Below are 25,646 nucleotides of genomic sequence, written 5' to 3'. Positions count from 1 at the left end.
AGCTAAATCGCCCAACAAAGTGCTACCACCATGCTATCCTTATCCTTTCTGAACTAGATCTCTTCATGTTGACCAAAGTGACATCATCGATCCTAGCAAATGACTAAAGAGATGATTTAAATAAAATTTTAACCATTCAAATGTCATTTAAGAATTTTGAGTCAAATAAAATATAATAAAGATCATGGATTTTAAAAAACATCTCTTAGGTTTCCATAGTTACATATTAAAATTTTGAATCGAACAAAATTTTGAAATTATACAGATTTTTAAAAAGAGTTTAATGGAACCAGATAGCAGCAAATAAGAGATGCTTATCCTTCCCCAAATAGATAGCAGCAATTTAACAATTCTATTTGTAGAATGCATTAAAATTGCATCGTGGCAAAACCTTAAAAAAAAATATAATGTAATATGGTCATTATGCTTTTATTAATCCTTGGTAAGTTTTCACCTATATATACAACTTCACTAGATATTTTAAATAAAGTTAATTTAAAAAATATTCCTAGCTTTGGATTCCAAAGGGCCCTATATTCTCTCTTTAGGAGAAAGTCTGCAGTTGTTAATGAAATTATGATTTGGACTACATCACCCTGTAGCAACTTGGCTTCTAAAGATAATACATTAAACCTAGAAAGGAATAAAATTTTAGTATCTTCTCTTGCTGATAGAACACAAAATGAGATCTGTTGTTATACATCTTCCTCTTAATTTGTACTTCAATTCAACTATCCTCTTAATTTGTACTTCAATTCAACTATTAGAAGTGCTCCTCCAACCTTGGTAACTTTAAAAAATAAAAAAAGCATATGACTTGAAGATAAAGGCAAAAGCATACTCCTTTGTCATGCATCATTAAGGTGATTGATGCTTTATAATAGTAAAATTGTACTTACTATCAATCTCCTTGTGCCGTGTGGCATAAGGTTCTCCTTTTTTTTTTTTTGGTTTGTGAGGGTGTGGGATTGTTGAGCCTTGTTATTCTTCAATTGCTGTTACTATAATTATCACCACAAGATCTCAACAAAAGGATGATTCTAAAATTCAAGATACTTTAATGCTAAGCCTTAACTAAGCATTAGTTCAGTTTCACTCAATTGCTATCCAACTTTGTCTACCTTATTTCTTTTCTCATTATTCCTATAACGTCTTTCATTTCTTCTTTATTTTCTAATTGTTCTTATAACGTCCCCTATTTCATCCATGTCAAATATTAATTTCATCTTATGTTATCCTAGCTCTATTGACAAAGGCCTATTTATCTATCTCTAACTTCTCTATCATTCTCTAACTCTCCCTTCATGACCAATGCCTTCAAACCAGAACCATGCCTTTGATGAGTTCCAATGGGTCATTCACATCCGTCAAGTCCTTGAGGAGGAGTTTGACAGTGATGATGAGTATCCCATCTCTATCACCACTGTACCAAAACTGTTGCTTTGTAGTAAGCCAGAAAACTATATCCCTCAATACATTGCAATAGGCCCTTACCACCACCACCGTGAAGAACTCCATGACATGGAGAGATACAAGCTCTCTGCAGCCAAAAGAACTCAAAACCAGCTATCCAACCTCAAGTTTCAAAATCTTGTCGACCTCATCGCCAAGCTCGAGCATCGGATTCGTGCTCATTATTATAGGTAGATATTTGCATTTTAATCCAAAAGTTAAATTATAACTTGATTCCAATCGATTCCTTTCTTTTTCCACTTCTCATAAATAAATGTCATTTAGCTCAATTCAGTTATGTATGTTTTGGTTTAAAAGCTGAAGTATTAAATGTGCCATGTATACTTGGCTAGAATAAAATATTTCATTTTGACACTGATTTAACTTCCTAAAAATAATGAGCTAGATTTGTCTAAAACTTAGACTAAAAATCGGCTTCATATAGATATAACTTGAGCTTGGCATAGATCAACCTGACAAGGGTTGCAAACGGACCAGTTGCTCATGACCAACTTCAGAACAAGCTTGTTTTAATTTCTTTTATTATAAGTTATGCTTAAACCCCACTCAAAGGTTTGACTCATAATTAAGCCAAGCCTGAAAATCCCATGCTTACAAAAAAGAAACAAAAGCTCAGGATCAATAGGCATTGGTAATATACTCATTCAAGCTTAATAAATAGGAAATGTGCCATTCTTAAATAATTATAATTAAGCTTATTATCATATTAATACCCCTTTCATTTAACAAGTCTGAGCAGTCCAAAGTTCTGCTTAACTAGTTTGTAGCCAAAGTCTTGATTCACTTGCGTCATAAATACACAGTAACACAAAAATAGCTATAAATTAGTCTGTTTTTCAACAAATATAAATAGATGTTTAAAAGAAACAGCTAGCCAGGATTTGAAACAATGGGCATTTAATTGTTAAGGAATTAACTAAAACATATGTGACTTAGATTTTGAAACAAGAGGTGATACTTTTTTTAAGCTCATGCACCCTTTCATCACTCACAGGTATCTCAAATATAGCGGGGAGACACTGGCGTGGATGATGGCGATCGATGCCTCGTTTCTGCTTGAATTTCTCCAAATTTATTCGGTCAATGAAGGCAACACCTTGCAAAGATTTTCCTCCATAATGCCTCATTTGATGGATTCTATTAGGAGGGCATCAACTCATAACATGCTACTTCGTGACATCATAATGCTAGAGAACCAGATCCCACTTTTTCTATTGCAAGCAATCTTAGAAGTCCAGTGCTCATCATCTAAAATTGCTAATGAAATATTATACTCTATGTTGGTTGGATTCTTAAAGGATCTGTCTCCTTTGAAGATGATAGAGAGCTCTTCATGCATCGATATCACAGAATACTCCCATTTGCTAGAGTTCTTCTACTATAGCATAGTCCCTAAAACTGAAGAACAAATTGAAACCAGTGAAGAAACTGATCATGATGAGAAATCATATGAGAGTGTTAGACGCATCAAACAGCTTGTTGGTGCAACTAGAGATTTCATCTCTCGCCGGACTAGAGCTTTAGTCTCTGCAATCATTATGTTCTTAATGAAGCTCCCATGGAGAATTGTATCGAGTCTGCCAATTCTCTCGATCCTAATGCAGCCCGTTGAGCACCTCCTCTCCTTCAAAATGAATCAAAACTCTGAACCAAACAATGAATATCTAAATCATAGTAATACTACACCATTGCTTGAAGAGATTGTGATCCCTTCAGTGACAGAACTCAGAAATGCAGGCATAAAATTTAGTCCCACTAATGGAGATCTATCAACAATTGATTTTAACATAAGGACTGCAATATTTCATCTACCAGTGATTAGTCTTGATGATAATTCTGAAGTCATTTTGAGGAATTTAGTAGCATATGAGGCTTCAGTTGGATCAAGACCTTTAGTTTTCTCGCGATACGTCGAGCTAATGAATGGAATCATAGACACCATGGAGGATGCAAGGTTGTTAAGAGGAGGAGGAATTATATTAAACCATTTGAAGAGTGATCAAGAGGTTGCTGAGCTTTGGAATGGGATGACAAGATCGATCAGGCTAACAAGGGTCCGAACTTTAGATAAAATTATTGAAGATGTGAATAATTATTATTGCAGCAGGTGGAGGGTGAAGATAAGGAGGTTTTTGAAGAGATATGTAGTCGATTCATGGGAATGCCTTGTTTTCTTAGCTATTATTTCATTCTTCCTAGTTATGTGTATGCAGGTCTTTTGTGTCACCTATGGCTGTGCTCCATGGTTTCATGGTAAATGAGCTAGGTTATGAATTAGCAACATGCATGCTTTGAAGTGAAAAGTTGGAGCAGAAAAGGAAAGAAGGTGCCAACAACTGGATAAAGGATAGGGGAATTTGCTTTATATATAAAACACTTGAGCTAATTTAAAGGAGTGACGCATAAAATTTGGTATTTCTGGTCAGTGTACAAATTCAGCCATTTTTAAGCTTTCTTTCATTCCTGGACATTACATCTAGAAATGGTCATAGATACCCTTCCACTCATTCTCTTTCAAATGCTGAATTTTCCACCACTATTTATACATTTGGAAAGGCCATAATTCTTCCACACATAAGCACGACTACTTTCTTGATATTTACCATGGTTTAAAATAGTGGGTCATTTTATAATGATTTTGACTATATAATGTGTTGACTTTTCGACAATTTGATGCATATTTATTTAGACCCTAGAGATGAAATTCAATTATTTAGATAGTATTTTAAAAATATTAATGATTTAGATTTTTATTTTATAATCATGACCATTGAATTTAACATCGAGTTTAAAATTCTCTTTTTACTAGTATATTATAACTTTTACATATGCATATGTGCATGTGTGTGTACATACACAATTACAAATATATATACATACATATGTATGTGTATAGAGTCAGGATAGACTACACTTGCGTGCAGTTAGTCTCACGTGCTTTCTAGTGAAATATCTCAAAATAAAAATAGACATCATTGATCATAATTTATAGTGCACAAATTATCCAAAGATTAAAATTCATTTATTTTAGAGGCCTCTTGCCCACGCATCAATTAAGTAAAATATAATGGCAGTGATATAACTAATGAGCTAAAGTATATTATACATTATAAAATTTGTAAGTCTAAATAGTTGATCTTATGATATTAGTTTTAAAAATATAAAAATCAAATTCTAGCTGATTTGGATGCTTTAAGACTATAAATCAAATAAAAATATGACATTACAGTATTACACTATTAAAATGGTTTATTTTTTATCGTTCGATGTATTGGTAAAAGATCTCGAATCTATAAGATTTTTTATTTCTAGACATTTTATGCACTATAGCTTATATTCAATGGTGTTGATTTTTATTTTCCATTATCCATCATTAATTTCCACTACGTATATATGTACACACACATACATAGGGTTAGATTCAAATCACATTTGATATAATTTTTATAGAGCTATATATATATATATATATACATATATACATACACACATACATATGTATATATATATATATACACACACACACACACACACACATACATACATACATACATACATACATATATATATATATATATATATATATATATATATATATATATATATATATATATATATATATTTGAATTGGATGATGCAGGTTTCATATTAATAATCCTAGTAGTCAGATGTGATTTACTATCTCTAAATTACTTATATACCAAAAAACATATATTTGGAGACCCTTAGCCTATGCAATAAGTAGTAAAAAATTAAACAATACAAATAATATGAAAGATTGACCACTTTATGCATAGGCTTCAAGTTACATAATTTTTTTATGTGTAAGTAGTTTAAACATAGTAAAAAATAATCCAAAGTTTGAATCATCGATATGGGCCAGGATTCAAGTCCTGATGGGATATCTTATGGGATACTAGGATGAGATATTTTCTATGTGCACTACAAAAATTTGAAGTATTAGCAACAGTATTAGCGACGAAAAATCAAGCCATCACTAATAATAATCTTTAACCATCAAAAAAATTATCTAAAAAATTAGTCGTTGCTAATACTTATTAGCGATGACAAAAATCAGAGCTAATAAATTTAATTTTTTTTAAAAAAATTAATTATAATTATAATTAAATTAATTAATTACCGATGATCGTTAGCAATAGAAAAATTTATCATCGCTAATAATTTTAAAAAAATTATTTAATAAATTATAAAAAAATATTTTTTTTGATAAAAGTATTAGTGACGGTGGTTAATTTTTAGCGACGAATATTTGTCGTCTCTAATACTTTACCGACGGCATTAGCGACGGTGTCATTTGCTGTTGCTAATAATTTTAAAAAAATATTTAAAAAATTATGAAAAAATAATTTTTTTCTGATAAAAGTGTTAGTGACAGTGATTAATTTTTTAGCGATAGAAGGTTTCAGTCGCTAATACCTTCACTGGCAGCATAGTGATAGCCAGATTCGCCGTCGCTAATAGTCTACCTAAAATACACCCCATGGCCCATGGGAGAAATTTTTTTTTCTCTCACACCTCATCCTCTCCCCTCCTCGTGATTCCCCCCTCATCGATGCCTCCTCCTTTCCAATGGTTCCCCCCCTCACCGATGCCTCCTTCCCAAAGGTTTCCCCCTCTCTGACACCTCCTTTCCGGTAGTTCCCCCCTCCTTGTGCTCCAGCATCTCGTAGCCCCGAGCCTGCATGATTTTCCCCCCCTCATCGATAGGGCTGTTAACAAATCGAACATGATTGAACACGCTATTTTTTGAGATCGACTATTTTGAACTACTATTTAGTTCATATTCGGTTCGAATTCGAATGTATTCGAGAGAACTTTGTTTGAGATCGATTTCGTTAAGCTCGTTATATTCGAATTAGGCTCATCTAGAGAATATAAAAAATAAATATTCAAAAAAAATAAAGATAAAAAAGAAAACAAAGAAAGAAATCATGCTGACTTTGTGCAAGACAACCATCCATACCTTATTGGACTTTTCTGACCACTCCACCGAACGCCGGAATCCTCCCTACCACTGTCGGAATATCTCCTCCCTTAATGTCGACAGCCTGCGGCTCCTCACCAGAGACACCTCTAAGCCACCGAACATCATTGAGTCCTCCACTGTAGGCCTCATAGAGAAGCCATCACACCGGACCGACCTCAGCACCCATAGCCTCCACGACCTCGACCATGGCAACCTCTGCCTCTATACTGAAAACCTCGACTTTGAGAGCTACAACGATGGTGGGATTGAGATTGAAGAGATCGGAGGGCAGATGCCAGAGGAGGATGATCGAGGACTGGAGGCACGATCATGGGGGAGGAGGAGGAGGCTGCGATGGTGAAGGGTGGAGGTAAAGTTCCCATCGCTGCTACCATAGTTGGTGGGGTGGGATGGACGGTGGAGCCGGTTCATATGTGTGGTGCAGGAGGATGGTCGGATTATGCTCACGAAGGTTTGGATCAAACGGTCGGAGGTCCTCCGCACCTCCCATCATGAAGAGAGACAGAGAAGTCGAGGGATAAAATGAAATAAAATGAGGCCGTTTGAAGGTTAGGATTTGAGTGTAAGAGAGTATATATAAGCTAGGGTTAATTGATCAATTGATCACCACCATCAAATCATTGATCCAACGATGATAAACAAAGCCTTCTTCAGTCACTGGATCAATGATCCAATGGTGATTATTAAGACTTATGTATATAATGCTATAATGTACAGTATACATTATATATACTAAAAATATATATATTAAAAAATTTATAAAAAATAAATATATTAGTATAATATGTATATAAATATATATAAAATATATAATATATTTATTTATTTTATCGAGTTTTTATCGATTTGAACACGATTGAATAAAGGCTTGTTCTAGTTTGGATCATTAAGGTATCGATTTTAAGGATCCTATTTGTGTTTAGTTCTACAGTTTAACGAGCGAGTCGAACATGACTCGAAAATGATTCAAATATTTCAAATGAATCAAACAACGAGTTAGACTAACAACCCTACTCGCTGGTGCCTCCTTCCTAGCGGTTCCCCCCCTCCCCGATGCCTCCTTCTTGGTGGTTCCCCCCCGCACTCCGTTATCCCATGGCCCCGAGCTCGCACATCGGTCATGTCCGTGGCCGCCTCGACCTCGTCGGCCCGACCCCGCGGCCCCTGCCCCATCGCCTCCAACCTGCGGTGCTGACCTCGTCGGCCTCTGCCCCGTTGGCCCAACCATGCGGCCTCGACCCGCACTGCCTTCTCGCGGCCTTGACCCACGCCACCTTCCCGCGGCCCCATCCCCCCTACCGGCTTGACCCCGCGGCCCCTACCCCACCACCCCCAGCTCATGACCTCGATCTTGCCGGCTCCTGCCCCGCCGACCCAACCATGCGGCCCTAACAAGTGTTGCCTTCCTACAGCCTCGACCTTGTCGGCTCCTGCCCCATCAGCCCGACCACGTGGCCCTGACTAGTGCCACCTTCCCACGGCCCCATCCCCACGGCCTCGACCTCACTAACTCCTACCCCACCAGCCTGATCATGCGGCCCTAACCAGCGCAGCCTTCCCACAGCCTGATCCCCACGCCTTCATCTTCGCGGTCGCATCCTCGAGCCAGCATTCCATTCTCGAGCTATCTCCTCACCCCTCAGTCCCCGCACGGTAGCCTGCCTTCTGTTGTGAGTATTAACAACGGCATTAGCTGTCGCTAATGCCGTCACTAAAAGTTAATTTTTTTTATTTAAATTATGTTAATTAAGTATAATTAGATATTAAAAAATTAATTAATAAAATATTTATTTAATTAATTAGTTAGATGTTTAATTAATTAATTAATTAGAAGCATGAGACTTGAATTTTAGCATGCAGAGCTCTCGGACCGAGGGAAGGTGCCAGGTAGCATTGCAAACATGGGGTTGGAGCGTGCCCTACGCGCTCAGGCCTCAGGTCCCAGTTGGCATCCAAGACATCCAGCCCTCTTGCGACCTGCACGCTTAGGCCGAGGGAAGGTGCTGGTCAGCACTACAAATATGGAGTCAGGGCATGCCCTATTAGCTCGAGCTTCGGGTCCTAGCTGGTGTCCAAGGCATCCAGCCCTCGCCGTCTTGCATGCCGTCTTTCTAGTGTGCAGCTTTGGAGAAGGAGTTCTTCTCTCAGATTTTTTTCTATTTTTTTTAAAATTAAAATCAGATTAGATCTAATTTTTAATATAAAGATTTGGAGAAATAATAGCAAAAAAATTTAGTTGGGTGTTCGGGGCATCCTAGAGTTCTAGATCAAAGAGAAAAAGGGAGAAAAAGAGAGAAGAACGATTCTTTTCTTGGGTCTCTCTTTTGGATTCTTCTAGAGCTTAAGATTTTATGTGATTTTCAGTATGAAAAATTAGATTAGATCTGATTTTTATCATAGAAAATCAGAGAAAAAAGTATTGGGAATAGTGTCCCAAAGTCAATCGTCAGCCTGTTGACGGTTGTGCTTCTTTTGTATTAGTACATGAATTATAAATAAATAAAAGTTATTTTGGTATTTTTTCATCATAAATATTTCATCTTCTAATGAACTCCTGTGTTGTGGTGAAGTCCTTCGGACTATTTAGACTCGACAAAGGAGGATTTGTCGCTTAGTCCTTAAATCTGTTCGCGACCAAATGATACGTTGTTACCAAGGATGACAACGTTTATCGAGCATAGGTCGTTGTGTGCCATATAGGTTGGTTATCCTCATAACCAAAGAGTGTGGAGACACTGGTATGGCATACAGGTGAGATATAATGGTACATCTGCACTGAACGTGACCGACTCAGGAGCTATTTCTACTGTCAAGATTTGCTCCGATGGGATATGGGTATAAATGTCCCTCCAATCTGAGACCGCCACGGTGACTTGCAAGCAACTCACTGTACTTAGGCACTGGACTACCTGAATTTCTAATTCAGTGACGGAAGGCTGCTGGGTGTAGTCAAGTACTTGACTTGTTGGTGCGTGTGTCAAGATGGGATTGACCACTCCAGTTTAGGAGCTGTGTACAGTCGTGTTTCAATTTAACAAAATCTTGACCAGGATAGTCCTAGTGAGGAGTCACAGGACTAATTGAGTTGAGCACGATTCAGATGATCTCATCAGGGTTGACAGTTTAACCCTGAGTCCTCCTAAACACAGGGATCAAAAGGGATGAATTATACGGTAACCATATTCACGTAGGTTCTGAATGTTGCGATTGCGACTATTCGACCTATCCGATCGTCGGGTACCATTGCTAGATGGTCACTTCGATTAGTACAAGAATTGGTTTCTGTGCTACCGACTTAGGTTCGAACCTGCGGGGTCACACACATTAGAGGTTCCTTTCTGATCTGATGGCTGATTATGAGTCTTATGTGTCTGGGACTCTATGATTGAGAATTAAGATTCTCTGATCATGAGTTTCACACATTTTGGGTACCGGGGTCAAAATTTTGAATTTTAAATTTTGAATTTTAAATTTGAACTCTTTGATCATAATTTCATATCGATGGTCTCTGATGCCTAATTCCCCATCGAATTTGGACTCAATATTTATGAGAGGTTTAATTAGTGATTTGATCGTTAATTAACTCAATTTGATTGAGTAATTATTTTTAGATCAAGTCCAATTGAATTGGATTCAGTTTGGATTGACCCGATTAGGTTAAGTGTTGATCTAATCGCTAAGGTGGTTTAGTCCCTGATTTGATCAGGGGTTAGACTTAGTTAATTCCTGATTTGATTAAGATTTTATTGAGCCTAATTAAGTCTAATTATGTTGGGTTTAATTTGATCTAATTGTACTTAACCTATTTTAATTAGGTTGGCTCAATTTGAATCAAACCACCTTGTTTTAAATTCCCTGCGCCACCCAACTTCCTTGCGCCCATTTGAATTCACGAGAAGAAATTTTCTCATGAATTTTTTCCCACGCAAAGCTATCTCACGCCCATGTTTCTGTGTGCCAATTATTTGAATTAACTTGGTTTGTTACCCATCCAAATTCAAAGGAGTTTTGAATTTGAATGGATAACCAAATAACCATGCGCCAGCTTATCCTCTTTTGTATGCCCCATATTCCACACGAGAAATGGTTTCTTGTGAAAGTCTCCATGCACAAAAAAAAGAAAAAAAAATGCCACACCATCTCTTCTTTCTCGCACAAATGGATGAGGATAAGATTGGTTGACACTTGAATTCAAATTTGATTTAAATTTAAGTGAGCAACCACCTCTTCTTATCCACTCACACGCTTTCAACATCTCTTGCGATGTTTTATAAAATGAGAAAGGGAGGGGGTGCGGGCAAAAAAAAAAAGAAGAAGAGATAAGGGGCGTGGGGAGGTTCTAAAAAAATTTTGAAGTGTTCAAAATTTACCGAGAGGAGAGAAAAAGGAGAGAGAAGTGGGCACAGAGTTTTTGGTGTGTACCCTGGGGTTTCTACCTAGGATTCGGGAAGTGAGATTGGTGTGCCATGAGTGTCGTGAGTCCACCAAATTTCAGGGAGAGATCCATCAGTCTCTCAACCAACCGTGCAGATGATCCGAAGTGTCCGAGGAGTCGGCACACATCGATCGAAGGAGTTCGATCAACATCAGCCATCAAAAGGATGAAATCACGAACTAGCATTCATGAGGAGCCGATCAGATGGGAGCTTCGTGTGGACGATCCGCAGAGGCCAGATACTAGTGTGGCTGCGACGTGACGATCAGAGCCCCCCAATGGTGATCAGATTGCGGTGATCGACTATCCGTAAAAGGTGATGTGTTCTGAACACAGTACAGTAAAAAATTTACTGTTTCAAATTTGAATTTTAAATTTAAATGCATGCTGTTGTATCATATTTAGATCCTAGTGTAGGGTTAATTAGTATTAATTAATGAGATTAATTAATAATTCTGCTGTAAAATAGTAATTTTGAAAAAGTTTTAAAATTATCATTTTGTCCCTGCACTGAATTTTTGCTTCAAATGGTATCAGAGCATGGTTCTAAAATATGATATACATATGCATGCGTAGATTAAGGTGTAATCTATAAGTTTAAATTTAAAATTCAAAATTCTAAATTTGAAATTCAAAATTTGAAATTTGAAATTTGTTAGAAGTTTCAAATTTGAAATTCAAAATTCAAAATTTAAAATTTAAAATTTGAATTTTGAAATTTGAATTTTGAAATTGAAAATTTGAAATTCGAAATTTGATTTTTGAAATTCAAAATTCAAAAATTTAAAATTCAAAGATTGGAAATTTAAAATTTAAAATTTGGTTGAAATCTCAAATTTGAAATTTAAAATTCAAAATTTGAAATTTAAAATTCAAAATTTAAAATTCAAAGATTGAAAATTCAAAATTTAAAATTTGGTTGAAATCTCAAATTTAAAATTTAAAATTTGAAATTTAAAAATTTGAAATTTGAAATTCAAAATTTAAATTTTGAAATTGGTATATTTAGATATACTTGATTTAAGTAGCAAGTAATCTAATTGGGTTGGTTGCCATGACCGTCCGATCATAGAAGAAAAGTAGGGTTTAAAAGCCCTCTCTTCCCATTCGATGGGATCTCCTATGGCGGTAGGGGTGCCGATGCAGTTATATCCCATGTCGATGAAGCAGTGAAATGATTTAATTATAAAATTTATCATGAATGTGATAGATTAGATCTAAAAAAAATTTATGATTTATTTTGAGTTATTTTCTATTATGAAATGAGCAATAGGATTGCTGTTTATGAAATGTGCTGATCCGTTTGTGAAATGAGTCAACACATTTGGTGAACAGAAAATAAAATCTTTCAAAATTTAAAAATTATTTTCGAAATGCCAAACCCTGACCCATCAGTCCAAGTACTTAAATAAAAGAATTAAGTGTTGTCTAGTAGGTCTAGAATTGTGAATTAAGACTTAAGACAATTGTATAAACTTGTGGGTCAATGGGTTAGATGAATTAGATCCATAATTGGGTTAGACCTAAGGTTAGCTTAAAAAATAGACTAAATGGAGTAATTGGTCAAATCTAATCAAAAGTTGAATTAGATTAGGTCAAGGATACTCTAGACTCAACTTCAATAGTTGTAGTTGAATGGGTCCATGTCTTTAACTAGACCAAGATGGACTTAATTCATGGCTACGCGGTGGAGCCCTATTTACTAAGTTGATTAAAATTAAAACTAATGAACCGGTTGGTGTCTAAGGTAAGTTCGACAGTTTTGACCAGTGGTTCTTAAGCGGGAGCTACTCGCATTGATTTGATCATTGACGAGTTAATGGCAAATTTCCACCACTGATCTCACTTACTTGGCCAATCTGGTAAGTTAGATTTTGATTAGATCACTTGGTGATTAGAGCTCACCCATGTCATTAGGTAAATCAGTGTGACTGATTTAGGTGCTCCTAATGCCAGCTTTAATTAAATCTTTTTTAATCTGACTTGGCGAAGTTAGTGGGAGGATTGAAATTGACTGGATGATTTCTTCTCTACTATCCTCTAATAAAATCCTCAAAAATTATTAGGTCCCTAAAATGATTAAGTTATAATGATAACTAAGTCAATACCTCCCATTAAGTGAGTGATAATGAGTCCATTAGTTCAATGATCATTGGAGGCCCAAAGGCCTGGTGCTCATTGGCTAATAAAATTATCATTCATAATATGATAATTTGGTTGAGTCTTTCTGATGGTGGTTAGGTTGGCCGACCAAAGTCGAGCCTGATCATTTATTGGTCTGATTCACCAAATTAAGTCATGTTAATGGTTGGACCTAACCAGATTTTTTCAGTGGAGGCCAAAGTCTACTGATTAGGTTCTGGGGCAAAATAAATGGGAATAGTGTCCCAAAGCTAATCGTCAGCCTGTTGACGGTTGTGCTCCTTTTGTATTAGTACATGAATTATAAATAAATAAAAATTATTTTGGTATTTTTTTATCACAAATGTTTCATCTTCTAATGAACTCCTGTGTTGTGGTGAAGTCCTTAGGACTATTTAGACTCGACAAAGGAGGATTTGTCGCTTAATCCTTAAACCTGTTCGCAACCAAATGATACGTTGTTACCAAGGACGACAACGTTTATCGAGCATAGGTCGTTGTGTGCCATATGGGTTGGTTGTCCTCATAATCAAGAAGTGTGGAGACACTGGTATGGCATATAGGTGAGATATAATGGTACATCTGCACTGAACGTGACCGACTCAGGAGCTATTTCTGCTGTCAAGATTTGCTCCGATGGGATATGAGTATAAATGTCCCTCCGATCTGAGACCACCACGGTGACTTGCAAGCAACTCACTACACTTAGGCACTGGACTACTTGAATTTCTAATTCAGTGACGGAAGGCTGCTGGGTGTAGTCAAGTACTTGACTTGTCGGTGCGTGTGTCAAGATGGGATTGACCACTCCAGTTTAGGAGCTGTGTACAGTCGTGTTTTAATTTAGCAAAACCTTGGCCAGGATAGTCCTAGTGAGGAGTCACAGGACTAATTGAGTTGAGTACGATTCGGATGATCTCATCAGGGTTGACAGTTTAACCCTGAGTCGTCCTAAACACAGGGGTCAAAAGGGATGAATTATACGGTAATCATATTCACGTAGGTTCTGAATGTTGCGATTGCGACTATTTGACCTATCCGATCGTCGGGTACCATTGCTAGATGGTCACTTTGATTAGTATGGGAATTGGTTCCTGTGCTACCAGCTTAGGTTCGAACCTGCGGGGTCACACACATTAGAGGTTCCTTTCTGATCTGATGGTTGATTATGAGTCTTATGTGTCTGGAACTCTATGATTGAGAATTAAGATTCTCTGATCATGAGTTCCACATATTTTGGGTATCGGGGTCAAAATTTTGAATTTCAAATTTTGAATTTGAAATTTAAACTCTTTGATCAGGGTTTCATATCGATGGTCTCTGATGCCTAATTGCCCATCGAATTTGGACTCAATATTTATGAGAGGTTTAATTAGTGATTTGATCGCTAATTAACTTAATTTGATGGAGTAATTATTTTTAGATCAAGTCCAATTGAACTAAGGTAACAAGCCGATTCGAGTGCATATCCCTAGAGGGAGATCGGCAGACCAGCAAATCCCATCATGGATCGAACTATGTCCAATAAGGTCCGATTCCTCCTTTCAGACACACCATTATGCTGTGGTGTTCTAGGAGGAGTCCACTGAGAGAGAATCCCATTCTCTCCTAGATACGTCAGAAACTCATTGGAAAGGTATTCACCTCCTCGATCAGATCGAAGAATTTTAATACACTTTCCAGTTTATTTTTCTATCTCATTTCGGAATAGTTTGAACATTTCAAATGACTCCGACTTATGCTTCATTAAGTAGACATACACATACCTCGATAGGTCGTCTGTGAAGGTTATGAAGTAAAAATATCCACCTCTTGTACTTGAGCTCATAGGTCCACATACATCAGAATGTAGCAGACCCAAGAGTTCACTGGCTCACTCACCTTTTCCAATAAAAGGTGACTTGGTCATCTTTCCAAGAAGACAAGACTCATAGGTTGGAAGTGATTCACTATCACCTTGTTCAAGAATTCCTTCTTGAGCCAACCTGTTTATCCTGTTCTTATTGATATGACCTAGCCTACAGTGCCAAAGGTAGACTTCTGACACATTATCTATTCTAGGACATTTACCGAAGTTTTGAACCACATTAACAGGCTGTGATAGAAAGTAAATTTCATTATTTAATTGTCCAACAAACATTGTAATACTATTCAAAATGATATTGCAAATATTTTTTTATTAAAAAATCATAACCGTACATGGCCAAAAGGCCTACAAAAATAATATTTAATAAAAAGCTGGGACAATAGTGACATTCACTCAAAATTAGATTACGAGAATTGATTATAAGACTCACGATTCCTAAAGCTAGAACTGGAACTTTGCTTCCATCTCCAACGTTTAGGAACCTCTCATCTTCATCAAATCTTCTATTGATCTGCAGACCCTGCATTGAATTACAAATATGATAAGGGCTTCCGGTATCCAATACCCAGACAGTAGTATCACAAATGAAAAAGTTGCAAGGAGTTATCATATAATTACCTTGCTTCTTCTTCGGCCTGTTCGGATCCAGGGAGGCAATGTATTGAGTACAGTTTCTCTTCCAATGCCCCTGCTTCTTGCAAAAGAAGCACTCCGCCTGGCTCTGGTCGGGCTTGCGCTTCTTGGTCTGACCCTGTGCAACCGTCCCAGCATGAGGCTGCACCTTCTTGTTCTTCTTCTTCTTGTTCTTCTTGTTCTTCTTCCCCTTCCCAAAGGGTCGACGACGAGAAGAAGACCCTCCTACTACATTCACCGACTCCTTATAGAGCTGGTGATCCTTCTCAAAGTTCTGCAGCAACCCCAACAACCCGTGGTAGTTTACTGCAGGCTTTGTCATTCAAAAATGAGTAAGGAATGGGAGGAAAGACTTGGGCAAGGAATTAAGGATCGCATCCTTACCGAGCTGCTCGTGCAGAGGAAAACTCAATTTGCTCAGGCACTCAATCATCTCGATCATGTACAGTACATGATCAGTGACTGAGGCCCCATCTCTCATCCGAGCATTAAAAATGGCATAACTAGTTTTGTGCCTTTCAACATCGTCAGACGTGCCAAAGGAGTCGTTTAATATTTGAAGCATCTCCTATGGCTGGGCATTCTCAAACCTGCGGCTGAACTCGTCATTCATTGCTGCCAGCATAATACATCGGACGGTAGTGCGGTCATTGAGTCACTTCTGGTAAGTGTCTCTGATCGCCTTACTAGCGTTCGGAGCTGGCTCGACAGGTACTGGATCCATTACTACATAAAGGATCCGCTCATGCTTAAGGATGATTTTTAATTTTTGATACCAGCTATCGAAATTAGATCCCATGAGCTTGTCATTATCTAATAATGACCAGAGCGACAGGGTAGTGGCCATAGCTGTATAAAGAAAAATCAGACCTCTATTAGTACATAAATTAATACTAAAGACGTGAACTTTAGTCTAAAGTTTTTTCCAATATTTTTACGAACTGGTAGCCTCAACCTTCAATTCGAGGAATTACTTTAATTCCTTAATGGGTACTCGAATCCACACAGACTACACATGAGCCCAACTTTGGTTGGTCAACCCATGTGCATCTATGGGTAGGTTCTTAACCAGTTGTTTCTCTAAACAACTTCTAGTAATTGATTTTGCCCCAGAACCTAATCAGTAGGCTTTGGTCTCCACTGAAAAGATCTGGTTAGGTCCAACCATTAACATGACTTAATTTAGTGAATCAGACCAATAAATGATCAGGCCCGATTTTGACTGGCCAACCTAACCACCATCAGAAAGACTCAACCAAATTATCATATTGTGAATGATAATTCAATTAGCCAATGAGCACCAGGCCTTTGGACCTCCAATGATCATTGAACTAATGGACTCATTATCACTCACTTAATAGGAGGCATTGACTTAGTTATCATTATAACTTAATCATTTTAGAGACCTAATAATTTTTAAGGATTTTATTAAAGGATAGTAGAGAAGAAATCATCCAGCCAATTTCAATCCTCCCACTGACTTCATCAAGTCAGATTAAAAAGAATTTAATTAAAGCTAGCATTAGGAGCACCTAAATCAGTCATACTGATTTACCTAATGACATGGGTGAGCTCTAATCATCAAGTGATCTAATCAAAATCTAACTTACCAGATTGGCCAGGTAAGTGAGATCAGTGGTGGGGATTTGCCATTAACTCGTCAATGATCGAATCAATGCGAGTAGCTCCCGCTTAAGAACCACTGGTCAAAACTGCCGAACTTACCTTAGACACCAATCGGTTCATTAGTTTTAATTTTGATCAACTTAGTAAATAGGGCTCCACCACATAGCCATGAATTAAGTCCATCTTGGTCTAGTTAAAGATATGGACCCATTCAACTACAACTATTGAAGTTGAGTCTAGAGTATCCTTGACCTAATCTAATTCAACTTTTGATTAGATTTGACCAATTACTCCATTTAGTCCATTTTTAAGCTAACCTTAGGTCTAACCCAATTATGGATCTAATTCATCTAACCCATTGACCCACAAGTTTATGCAATTGTCTTAGGTCTTAATTCACAATTATAGACCTACTAGACAATACTTAATTCTTTTAATTAAGTACTTGGGCTGATGGATCAGGGTTTGGCATTTCGAAAATAATTTTCAAATTTTGAAAGATTTTATTTTTTGTTCACCAAATGTGTTGACTCATTTCATAAATGGATCAGCACATTTCATAAACAGCAATCCTATTGCTCATTTCATAACAGAAAATAACTCAAAATAAATCAAGAATTTTTTTTTAGATCTAATCTAACACATTCATGATAAATTTTATAATTAAGTCCTTTCGTTGCTTCATCGGTATGGGATATAATTGCATCGGTATCCCTACCGCCATAGGACGCCCCATCGAATGGGAAAAGAGAGCCTTTAAACCCTACTTTTCTCTTATGACCGGACGGCCATGGCAACCAACCCAATTAGATTACTTGCTACTTGGATCAAGTATATCTAAATATACCAATTTTAAAATTTAAATTTTGAATTTTGAATTTTAAATTTTAAATTTCAAATTTGAGATTTCAACCAAATTTTAAATTTTAAATTTTCAATCTTTGAATTTTAAATTTTAAAATTTGAATTTCAAATATCAAATTTTGAATTTCAAATTTGAGATTTCAACTAAATTTCAAATTTCAAATTTTCAATCTTTGAATTTTAAATTTTGAATATTGAATTTCAAATTTCAAATTTTGAATTTTAAATTTCAAATTTCAAATTTCAAATAAATTTTAAATTTCAAATTTTAAAATTCAAATTTCAAAATTCAAATTTTAAATTTTGAATTTCAAATTTGAACTTGTAGATTACACCTTAATCGATGCATGCATATGTATATCATATTCTAGAACCATGCTCTGATACCATTTGAAGCAAAAATTCAGTGCAGGGGCAAAATGATAATTTTTAAAATTTTTTTAAAATTATTATTTTACAGTAAAATTATTAATTAATCTCATTAATTAATACTAATTAATCCTACACTAGGATCTAAATATGATACAATAACATGCATTTAAATTTGAAATTCAAATTTGAAACAGTAAACTTTTTACTGTACTGTGTTCAGAACACATCACCTTTTGTGGGTAGTCGATCACCGTAATCTGATCACCGTCATAGGGCTCTGATCTTCATGTCACAGCCACACTAGTGTCTGACCTCTACGGATCGTCCACACGAAGCTCCCTCTGATCGGTTCCTCACGAATGCTAGTTCATGATTTCACCCTTTTGATGGCTGATGTTGATCGAACTCCTTCGATCGATGTGTGTCGACTCCTCGGACACTCCGGATCGTCTGCACGGTTGGTTGAGAGGCTGATGGATCTCTCTCTGAAATTTGGTGGACTCACGACACTCGTGGCACACCAATCTCACTTCTCGAACCCTAGGTAGAAACTCTAGGGTACACACCAAAAACCCTGCGCCCACTTCTCTCTCCTTTTTCTCTCATCTCGGTAAATTTTGAACACTTCAAAATTTTTTTCAGAACCTCCCCACGCCCCTTATCTCTTCTTTCTTTCTTTTTTTTTTTTGCCCACGCCTCCTCCCTTTCTCATTTTATAAAACATCGCAAGAGATGTTGAAAGCGTGTGAGTGGATAAGAAGAGGTGGTTGCTCACTTAAATTCAAATCAAATTTGAATTCAAATGTCAACCAATTTTATCCTCATCCATTTGTGCGAGAAAGAAGAGATGGCATGACCTTTTTTTTATGCGTGGAGACTTTCACGAGAAACCATTTCTCATGTGGAATATGGGGCGCACAAAAGAGGATAAGCTGGCGCATGGTTATTTGGTTATCCATTCAAATTCAAAACCTCTTTGAATTTGGATGGATAACAAACCAAGTTAATCCAAATAATTGATGCACAGAAACATGGGCATGAGAGAGCTTTGCGTGGGAGAAAATTCACAAAAAAATTTCTTCTCGTGAATTCAAATGGGCACAAAAAATTATGAGGACAACCAACCCATATGGCACACAACGACCTATGCTCGATAAATGTTGTCATCCTTGGTAACAACGTATCATTTGATCGCGAACAGGTTTAAAAACTAAGCGATAAATTCTCCTTTGTCGAGTCTAAATAGTCCTAAGGACTTCACCACAACACAGGAGTTCATTAGAAGATGAAACATTTATGATGAAAAAATATCAAAATAACTTTTATTTATTTATAATTCATGTACTAATACAAAAGGAGCACAACCGTCAACAGGCTGACGATTGGCTTTGGGATACTATTCCCAACTCCTGCGCCACCCAACTTCCTTGCACCCATTTGAATTCACGAGAAAAAATTTTCTCGTGAATTTTCTCTCACGCAAAGCTCTCTCACGTCCATGTTTCTGTGCACTAATTATTTGGATTAACTTGGTTTGTTACCCATCCAAATTCAAAGGGATTTTGAATTTGAATGGATAACCAAATAACCATGCGCCAGCTTATCCTCTTTTGTGCGTCCCATATTCCACACGAGAAATGGTTTCTCGTGAAAGTCTCCACGCACAAAAAAAAGAAAAAAAAATACTACACCATCTCTTCTTTCTCGCACAAATGGATGAGGATAAGATTGGTTGACACTTGAATTCAAATTTGATTTGAATTTAAGTAAGCAACCACCTCTTCTTATCCACTCACACGCTTTCAACATCTCTTGCGATGTTTTATAAAATGAGAAAGGGAGGGGGCGTGGGCAAAAAAAAAAAAAAAAGAAAGAAGAGATAAGGGGCGTGGGGAGGTTCTGAAAAAATTTTGAAGTGTTCAAAATTTACCGAGAGGAGAGAAAAAGGAGAGAGAAGTGGGCGCAGGGTTTTTGGTGTGTACCCTAGGGTTTCTACCTAGGGTTCGGGAAGTGAGATTGGTGTGTCACGAGTGTCGTGAGTCCACCAAATTTTAGGGAGAGATCCATCAGCCTCTCAACCAACCGTGCAAATGATCCGGAGCATCCGAGGAGTCGACACACATCGATCGAAGGAGTTCGATCAACATTAGCCATCAAAAGGATGAAATCACAAACTAGCATTCGTAAGGAGCCGATTAGACGGGAGCTTCGTGTGGACGATCTGCAGAGGTCAGACACTAGTGTGACTGTGACGTGATGATCAGAGCCTCCGACGGTGATCAAATTGCGATGATCGACTACCCGCAAAAGGTGATGTGTTCTGAACACTGTACAGTAAAAAGTTTGCTGTTTCAAATTTGAATTTCAAATTTAAATACATGCTGTTGTATCATATTTAGATCTTAATATAGGATTAATTAGTATTAATTAATGAGATTAATTAATAATTTTGCTGTAAAATAATAATTTTGAAAAGTTTTAAAATTACCATTTTGCCCCTGCACTGAATTTTTGCTTCAAAAAGTTCTTCTTAAAAGTGTGAAAGAAAGAGAGAAAGGTTCTCTCTTATGTGTACAAAAAATTGAGAAGAAAGGGTTCTTTTCTTTATTTCTATTGTAGAAAATTAATGCGTAGATCTCGAAAAAAAAGAGAGGATCTCCTTATTCTTCATCCCCTTTATGTTTCTCTTAAATCAGTCAAAATATGGTGTCTTTGTGAGCTAGTACTCTCGGAGTCATCGATCAGCCCATGGACTTCGTGTGAATATCCGTATAGACCGGACATGTGTGTGGCTGTCGAGTATCATGAAGAATCAATTACCATGGATTTCAGTTACAGTGATCTGCTACCCGTGCTCAAATATGAAATTTTGAATTCAATTCATATTTAAATATGATCTAAATATAAATTAGATATTATCTAATTATGTATAGATATGATCTATACTTGCTAAATTTTAAATTTCAGATTTGCATACATGCATATTAGTTCATATCATGGATCCTATATGGTAGTTTTAAATTTAATCTATGCATGCATTATAGATTAAATTATTTAATCTATATATATTTCACTGTAAAATTTTAAAAATGCATGCACAAAACCACCATGCTTTCCTTCTCAAGATGACCTACATTGGAGGTAATAGTGTCATTCCATTTAAGTGCTAATAGTTTGATAACAACAATAGTATGGAGGTTGATCCACGACATAGACTTATTGAAATTAAACATAGATCAAAAGTATTTGTCAATGAGCCATTTGTACTTACTCAACAAACTGCTCAAGTGTATTATACTCCTTTTCCATCAAGAGAGAGAGGAAGAAAAGATTGGTGGGCTGTATGTCGAGTTAAGTCTCGAGTCGTTCATTACGCGCTCGAAAAAGAAGAAGAGCTCTAATTATCAGAATGCTTTCAAGATGATGAAACATTAAGATTTTATCATTTTCAATAGATGCTGAGTTGGATGCTCCAGAAATTTTCATACATGATGGCTAACATGAGGAGGTAGACCCAAATGATTTTATTTTAAAGGACACTCTTATCCAAGAAGGAGAAGAAGAGAAAGAAGAACTGAAAAAAGAGAAAGAAATAGAAGAAGAGAAAGAATCAGAAGAAGAATCCGAAGGGTATCAGACATCTGAAGAGATCGATGAGTAGTGCTAAGTATATAATCTTTGAATCATTTTAATTATTTTCTTGCATCATTTTAAATCTTGTATTGCCATATATAATAGTATAATTAATTTGATGAATCTATTTATTTTATTTTTAGAGATTATACATCATATTTTTCAGAGATCGAAGTCATGCCAGTGGAGGATAGAGCTCTCGAGGAGAGAGCGATCATGCAGTCAATTTGCATGGTTTTGTACCTCTTACATCAGACGGTAAATTCTAACACTTAGATATTCTCATTTATGTTATTTTATCTTTTGCTAACCAATATAACATTCTTTATATTAAATATTTTGCATTCAGGTTCAAATGATAGGGGGTCACCAGTGATCCCACAATACATGCAGTAGCGACCGGCTCTCAGACACAGAGTCATGGTCAAGGACCCGTTTTGCTCGCGGCACCTCTAACTCGATCGAAGGATAGATAGCTCATCCATATTCAGAGCCGCTTGTAAGTACTATAACTTCAATTAATATGTTTAAAATTTAACCATTCTAGAGTTAACATTTATTTTTTAAAATCAATTTTGTAGCACATTTAGAAAGTTGGAGCATCTCTTGTGGTTACTGACATCATCCGATGCTTGATACTGAAGTCGATGAATGAGTTCTCTAGTTGACCGTCTGGAGCTCGTGATCCAGCCTGTGAGATATTTTGGATAAACCAAAAATGTTTAATTTTTAAATTCACGGTACATTTGTATTCTACTTATTAATATATGTTTCGATTCTATCTTGTAAGAGTACTATCGATTCAAGACTTCCAAGGATGAGGAGACTAGCCGTCAAATCTTCAATGAGATGGCCATACGGATACTCCGAGATGGCCTCTATAGTCTTAGACAGTCCATCATCAAGCATTCTAGTTTTTAATCACCATTGGACTAGAGATCCTACAGAGATCACTGGATATCGACGGACATATGAAAGGTCCTCTATGACTAGTGGAGCAGTAAGGAGTACTTCAATAGACGATAGAGGATTCGACAGAATCGGACCATCTAGCAGGATCCGATCAGATACACGGATGGCTCTATCGGCACATATATTGTGGCCGACAGACTGGTAAGAAATCTATACCAAAATTCTTCATTAAAACTATAAAAACTCTTATATATATATACTTTAATTAATTTAATTTTATTATTTATTTATTGTAGATATGGCAGTTGGATATTCGTCAGGTCAGTTGCGATTATGGGAGGCCACACACCAGTCTAGGAGGACTGGTAATTACTTGATTCTAAGTCACGATAGATTGCGGTAAGAATTTCAAACTGTATTTATTAAGTTGTTACAGAATCTAATATGTATATTAGAACTAATGTATTTTTAAACTATATAGGTAGATTATGCAAAGTACGTCATTGTGCGGCACGGCGATGATCCATCTACTTAGCTCCTTCTTGACCTTGAGGGATGGCTCAGGGTCACCGAAGGGGTGAGTAGGAGTCGGATTATAAAATTTGGCCATAGCTTCGATCCTTCAGTGGCTCGATATTCTTTGATATCCTCACAGGCCTCGACGTCCCAGACTTGGAGCAATGCGCATGTAGAGGAGGTCGTGTAGAGGCTTCTGAGCTAGCAACCTCAAAGCTTTCAGGATGTCATCCGTGATACGATCATGAAGATTTTTTGAGATCCATAGCTATGTGACCGGTTGGGCTCATTGTTCTAACCATCACATCAGATAATTTTATTAGTAAATTATTTTACTTGTTTTAAGTTTTCATATTTAGAAGCTTCACATATTTAGGCTTGAGTCAGAGAAGGAGATTTAGGAGCTAAAAATTTAATCTAACCATCCAATTGATGGATCGAGGGTGTCTATAGCTCGTATCATCAAATGAAATGTATAGGAATAATTTGTTTGAGAATTATTGGAGTGTATCGAAAGATACACCTCCATATCAAAACTTATTAATAATATTTTAGTTTTTTTCATTTCAGGATGCTGGGATATCCGACTCTCATCTACTAGCTACTGAAGAGAAGTCGGAGGATGAAGAGGACGATGAGGAGGATCAGACTTGATTTTTTTTTTTATTTTGATGTATTATATATTTTTTGATACTACTTGTAAAATTATATAATTTATATTTTTAATATAATATAATTAGTTTTTTATTTTTGATTATCATATCATCTTTAAATCTTAATTATAACAGGTGTTAGAAATCATAATTGATTGTGATTAATTAAAATAGATTTAAAAAATATTATTATAAATTTTTTAAAAAATAAAATTAACTATTACCGACAGCATTAGTGACGACTTTAGTCGTCTCTAATACTTATTAGCGACAACATTAGTGACAAAATAGCCATCTTTAATTTTTTTTATTTTTTTTAAAATTTAATTTAAAAATAAAAAATAAATAGCGATAGAATTTAGCCATCACAAATACTGTCGGTAATAGTTGTTATTAGCGATGGCTAAAAAATCTGTCGCTAATAGTGATAATTAACGACTAAGATTGTTTCGATCATCAATTAGTGATGCGACGCTATTGCTAATAATATTAACGACAGCAAATCGACTATTAGCGATGGTATTTAGCCGTCGCTAAAAGTTAGATTTTTTGGAGTGGTGTTGGGACGGACCATCTTACCATCATTTCAGCATCTCAATCGACATGTCTTAAGACATCCCTTACCCCAAGTCTCAAGATCAGATGAGATGGCAACGTGTCTCGTTCTATAGAAAAACTAGGACAGCCTCATTCCATAATATCTAAAACCATGTATATGATACACACACACACACACACACATAAACACACACATACATACATACATACATACATACATATGTGTGTGTGTATGTGTATGTGTTTGTGTGTATGTATGTATGTATGTATATGTATACGTATATTCATTTTTGTTGATACCTTATACATATCACATCTAAAGCTTGAAAAATGCACAATGAAAAAGGATAGTTCTAGCAACTAGATAACAAATCAAGTTGTTTAGAATTTTTCATTCTTTTGTTATTTTAAAATGTTACAAATAGTGAAGTTTGTAATGAGTAACAAATTAACAAAATCAAATGAGATGTATTTATGAGTAACAAAATGGAGGAATTTAACATCTTGTTTTTGTTTCATAGCTATTGAAATTTAAACATTAAGACTTTACAATATTTAGGCCTTGGGTTCAATCCAAAATAGCTCAGGAGAATTACAAGCCATGTTGGTTTATATTACTAACACATCTAAGAACAATTCAAAAGTTTTATATATTTGCGTATTACATTGGAATGGTTATATGAAATGGCAATCCAAATAGGTTTTCATAAAAAATGCACTCAAGTTTATGTCGAAGTGTTTATAAGGGATAAAGAATATACAAGTGAGTTGTAGAAATTTTTCTAACCTGATCAAGATGCAAAAGCTAATATTTCAATGAGACTAATATTTTAACATAATGGACCCCCTCAATTATAGTCATTGCTGCTATTAAATAAAGACTATCATTTTTCTAGTCCACTTGAGATTGACTTATATGATATCAGCTATGATAATAGCTGAATATATTAGAAA

The 25,646-nt window shown here is 36.1% G+C and overlaps 1 protein-coding gene and 1 pseudogene across 1 annotated transcript; both read left to right on the top strand.

Moving 5' to 3' along the window:
- Positions 1–1,311: 1,311 nt before the first annotated feature.
- LOC105049156 (putative UPF0481 protein At3g02645) lies at positions 1,312–3,734 on the top strand. The gene is made up of 2 exons (XM_073260949.1): positions 1,312–1,643; positions 2,468–3,734. Exons 1-2 carry the CDS (start codon positions 1,312–1,314, stop codon positions 3,732–3,734), a joined length of 1,599 nt encoding a protein of 532 aa, XP_073117050.1.
- A 2,691-nt stretch (positions 3,735–6,425) lies between these two features.
- Positions 6,426–7,007, top strand: LOC114914390 (uncharacterized; annotated as a pseudogene).
- The last annotated feature ends 18,639 nt before the right edge of the window (positions 7,008–25,646 follow it).

The sequence above is a fragment of the Elaeis guineensis genome, chromosome 7 (assembly GCF_000442705.2).
Source record: "Elaeis guineensis isolate ETL-2024a chromosome 7, EG11, whole genome shotgun sequence".
Classification (NCBI taxonomy): Eukaryota; Viridiplantae; Streptophyta; class Magnoliopsida; order Arecales; family Arecaceae; genus Elaeis; species Elaeis guineensis.
Note: the sequence above shows the minus strand (reverse complement) of the source record. Positions and strands in the feature narration are given on the sequence as shown.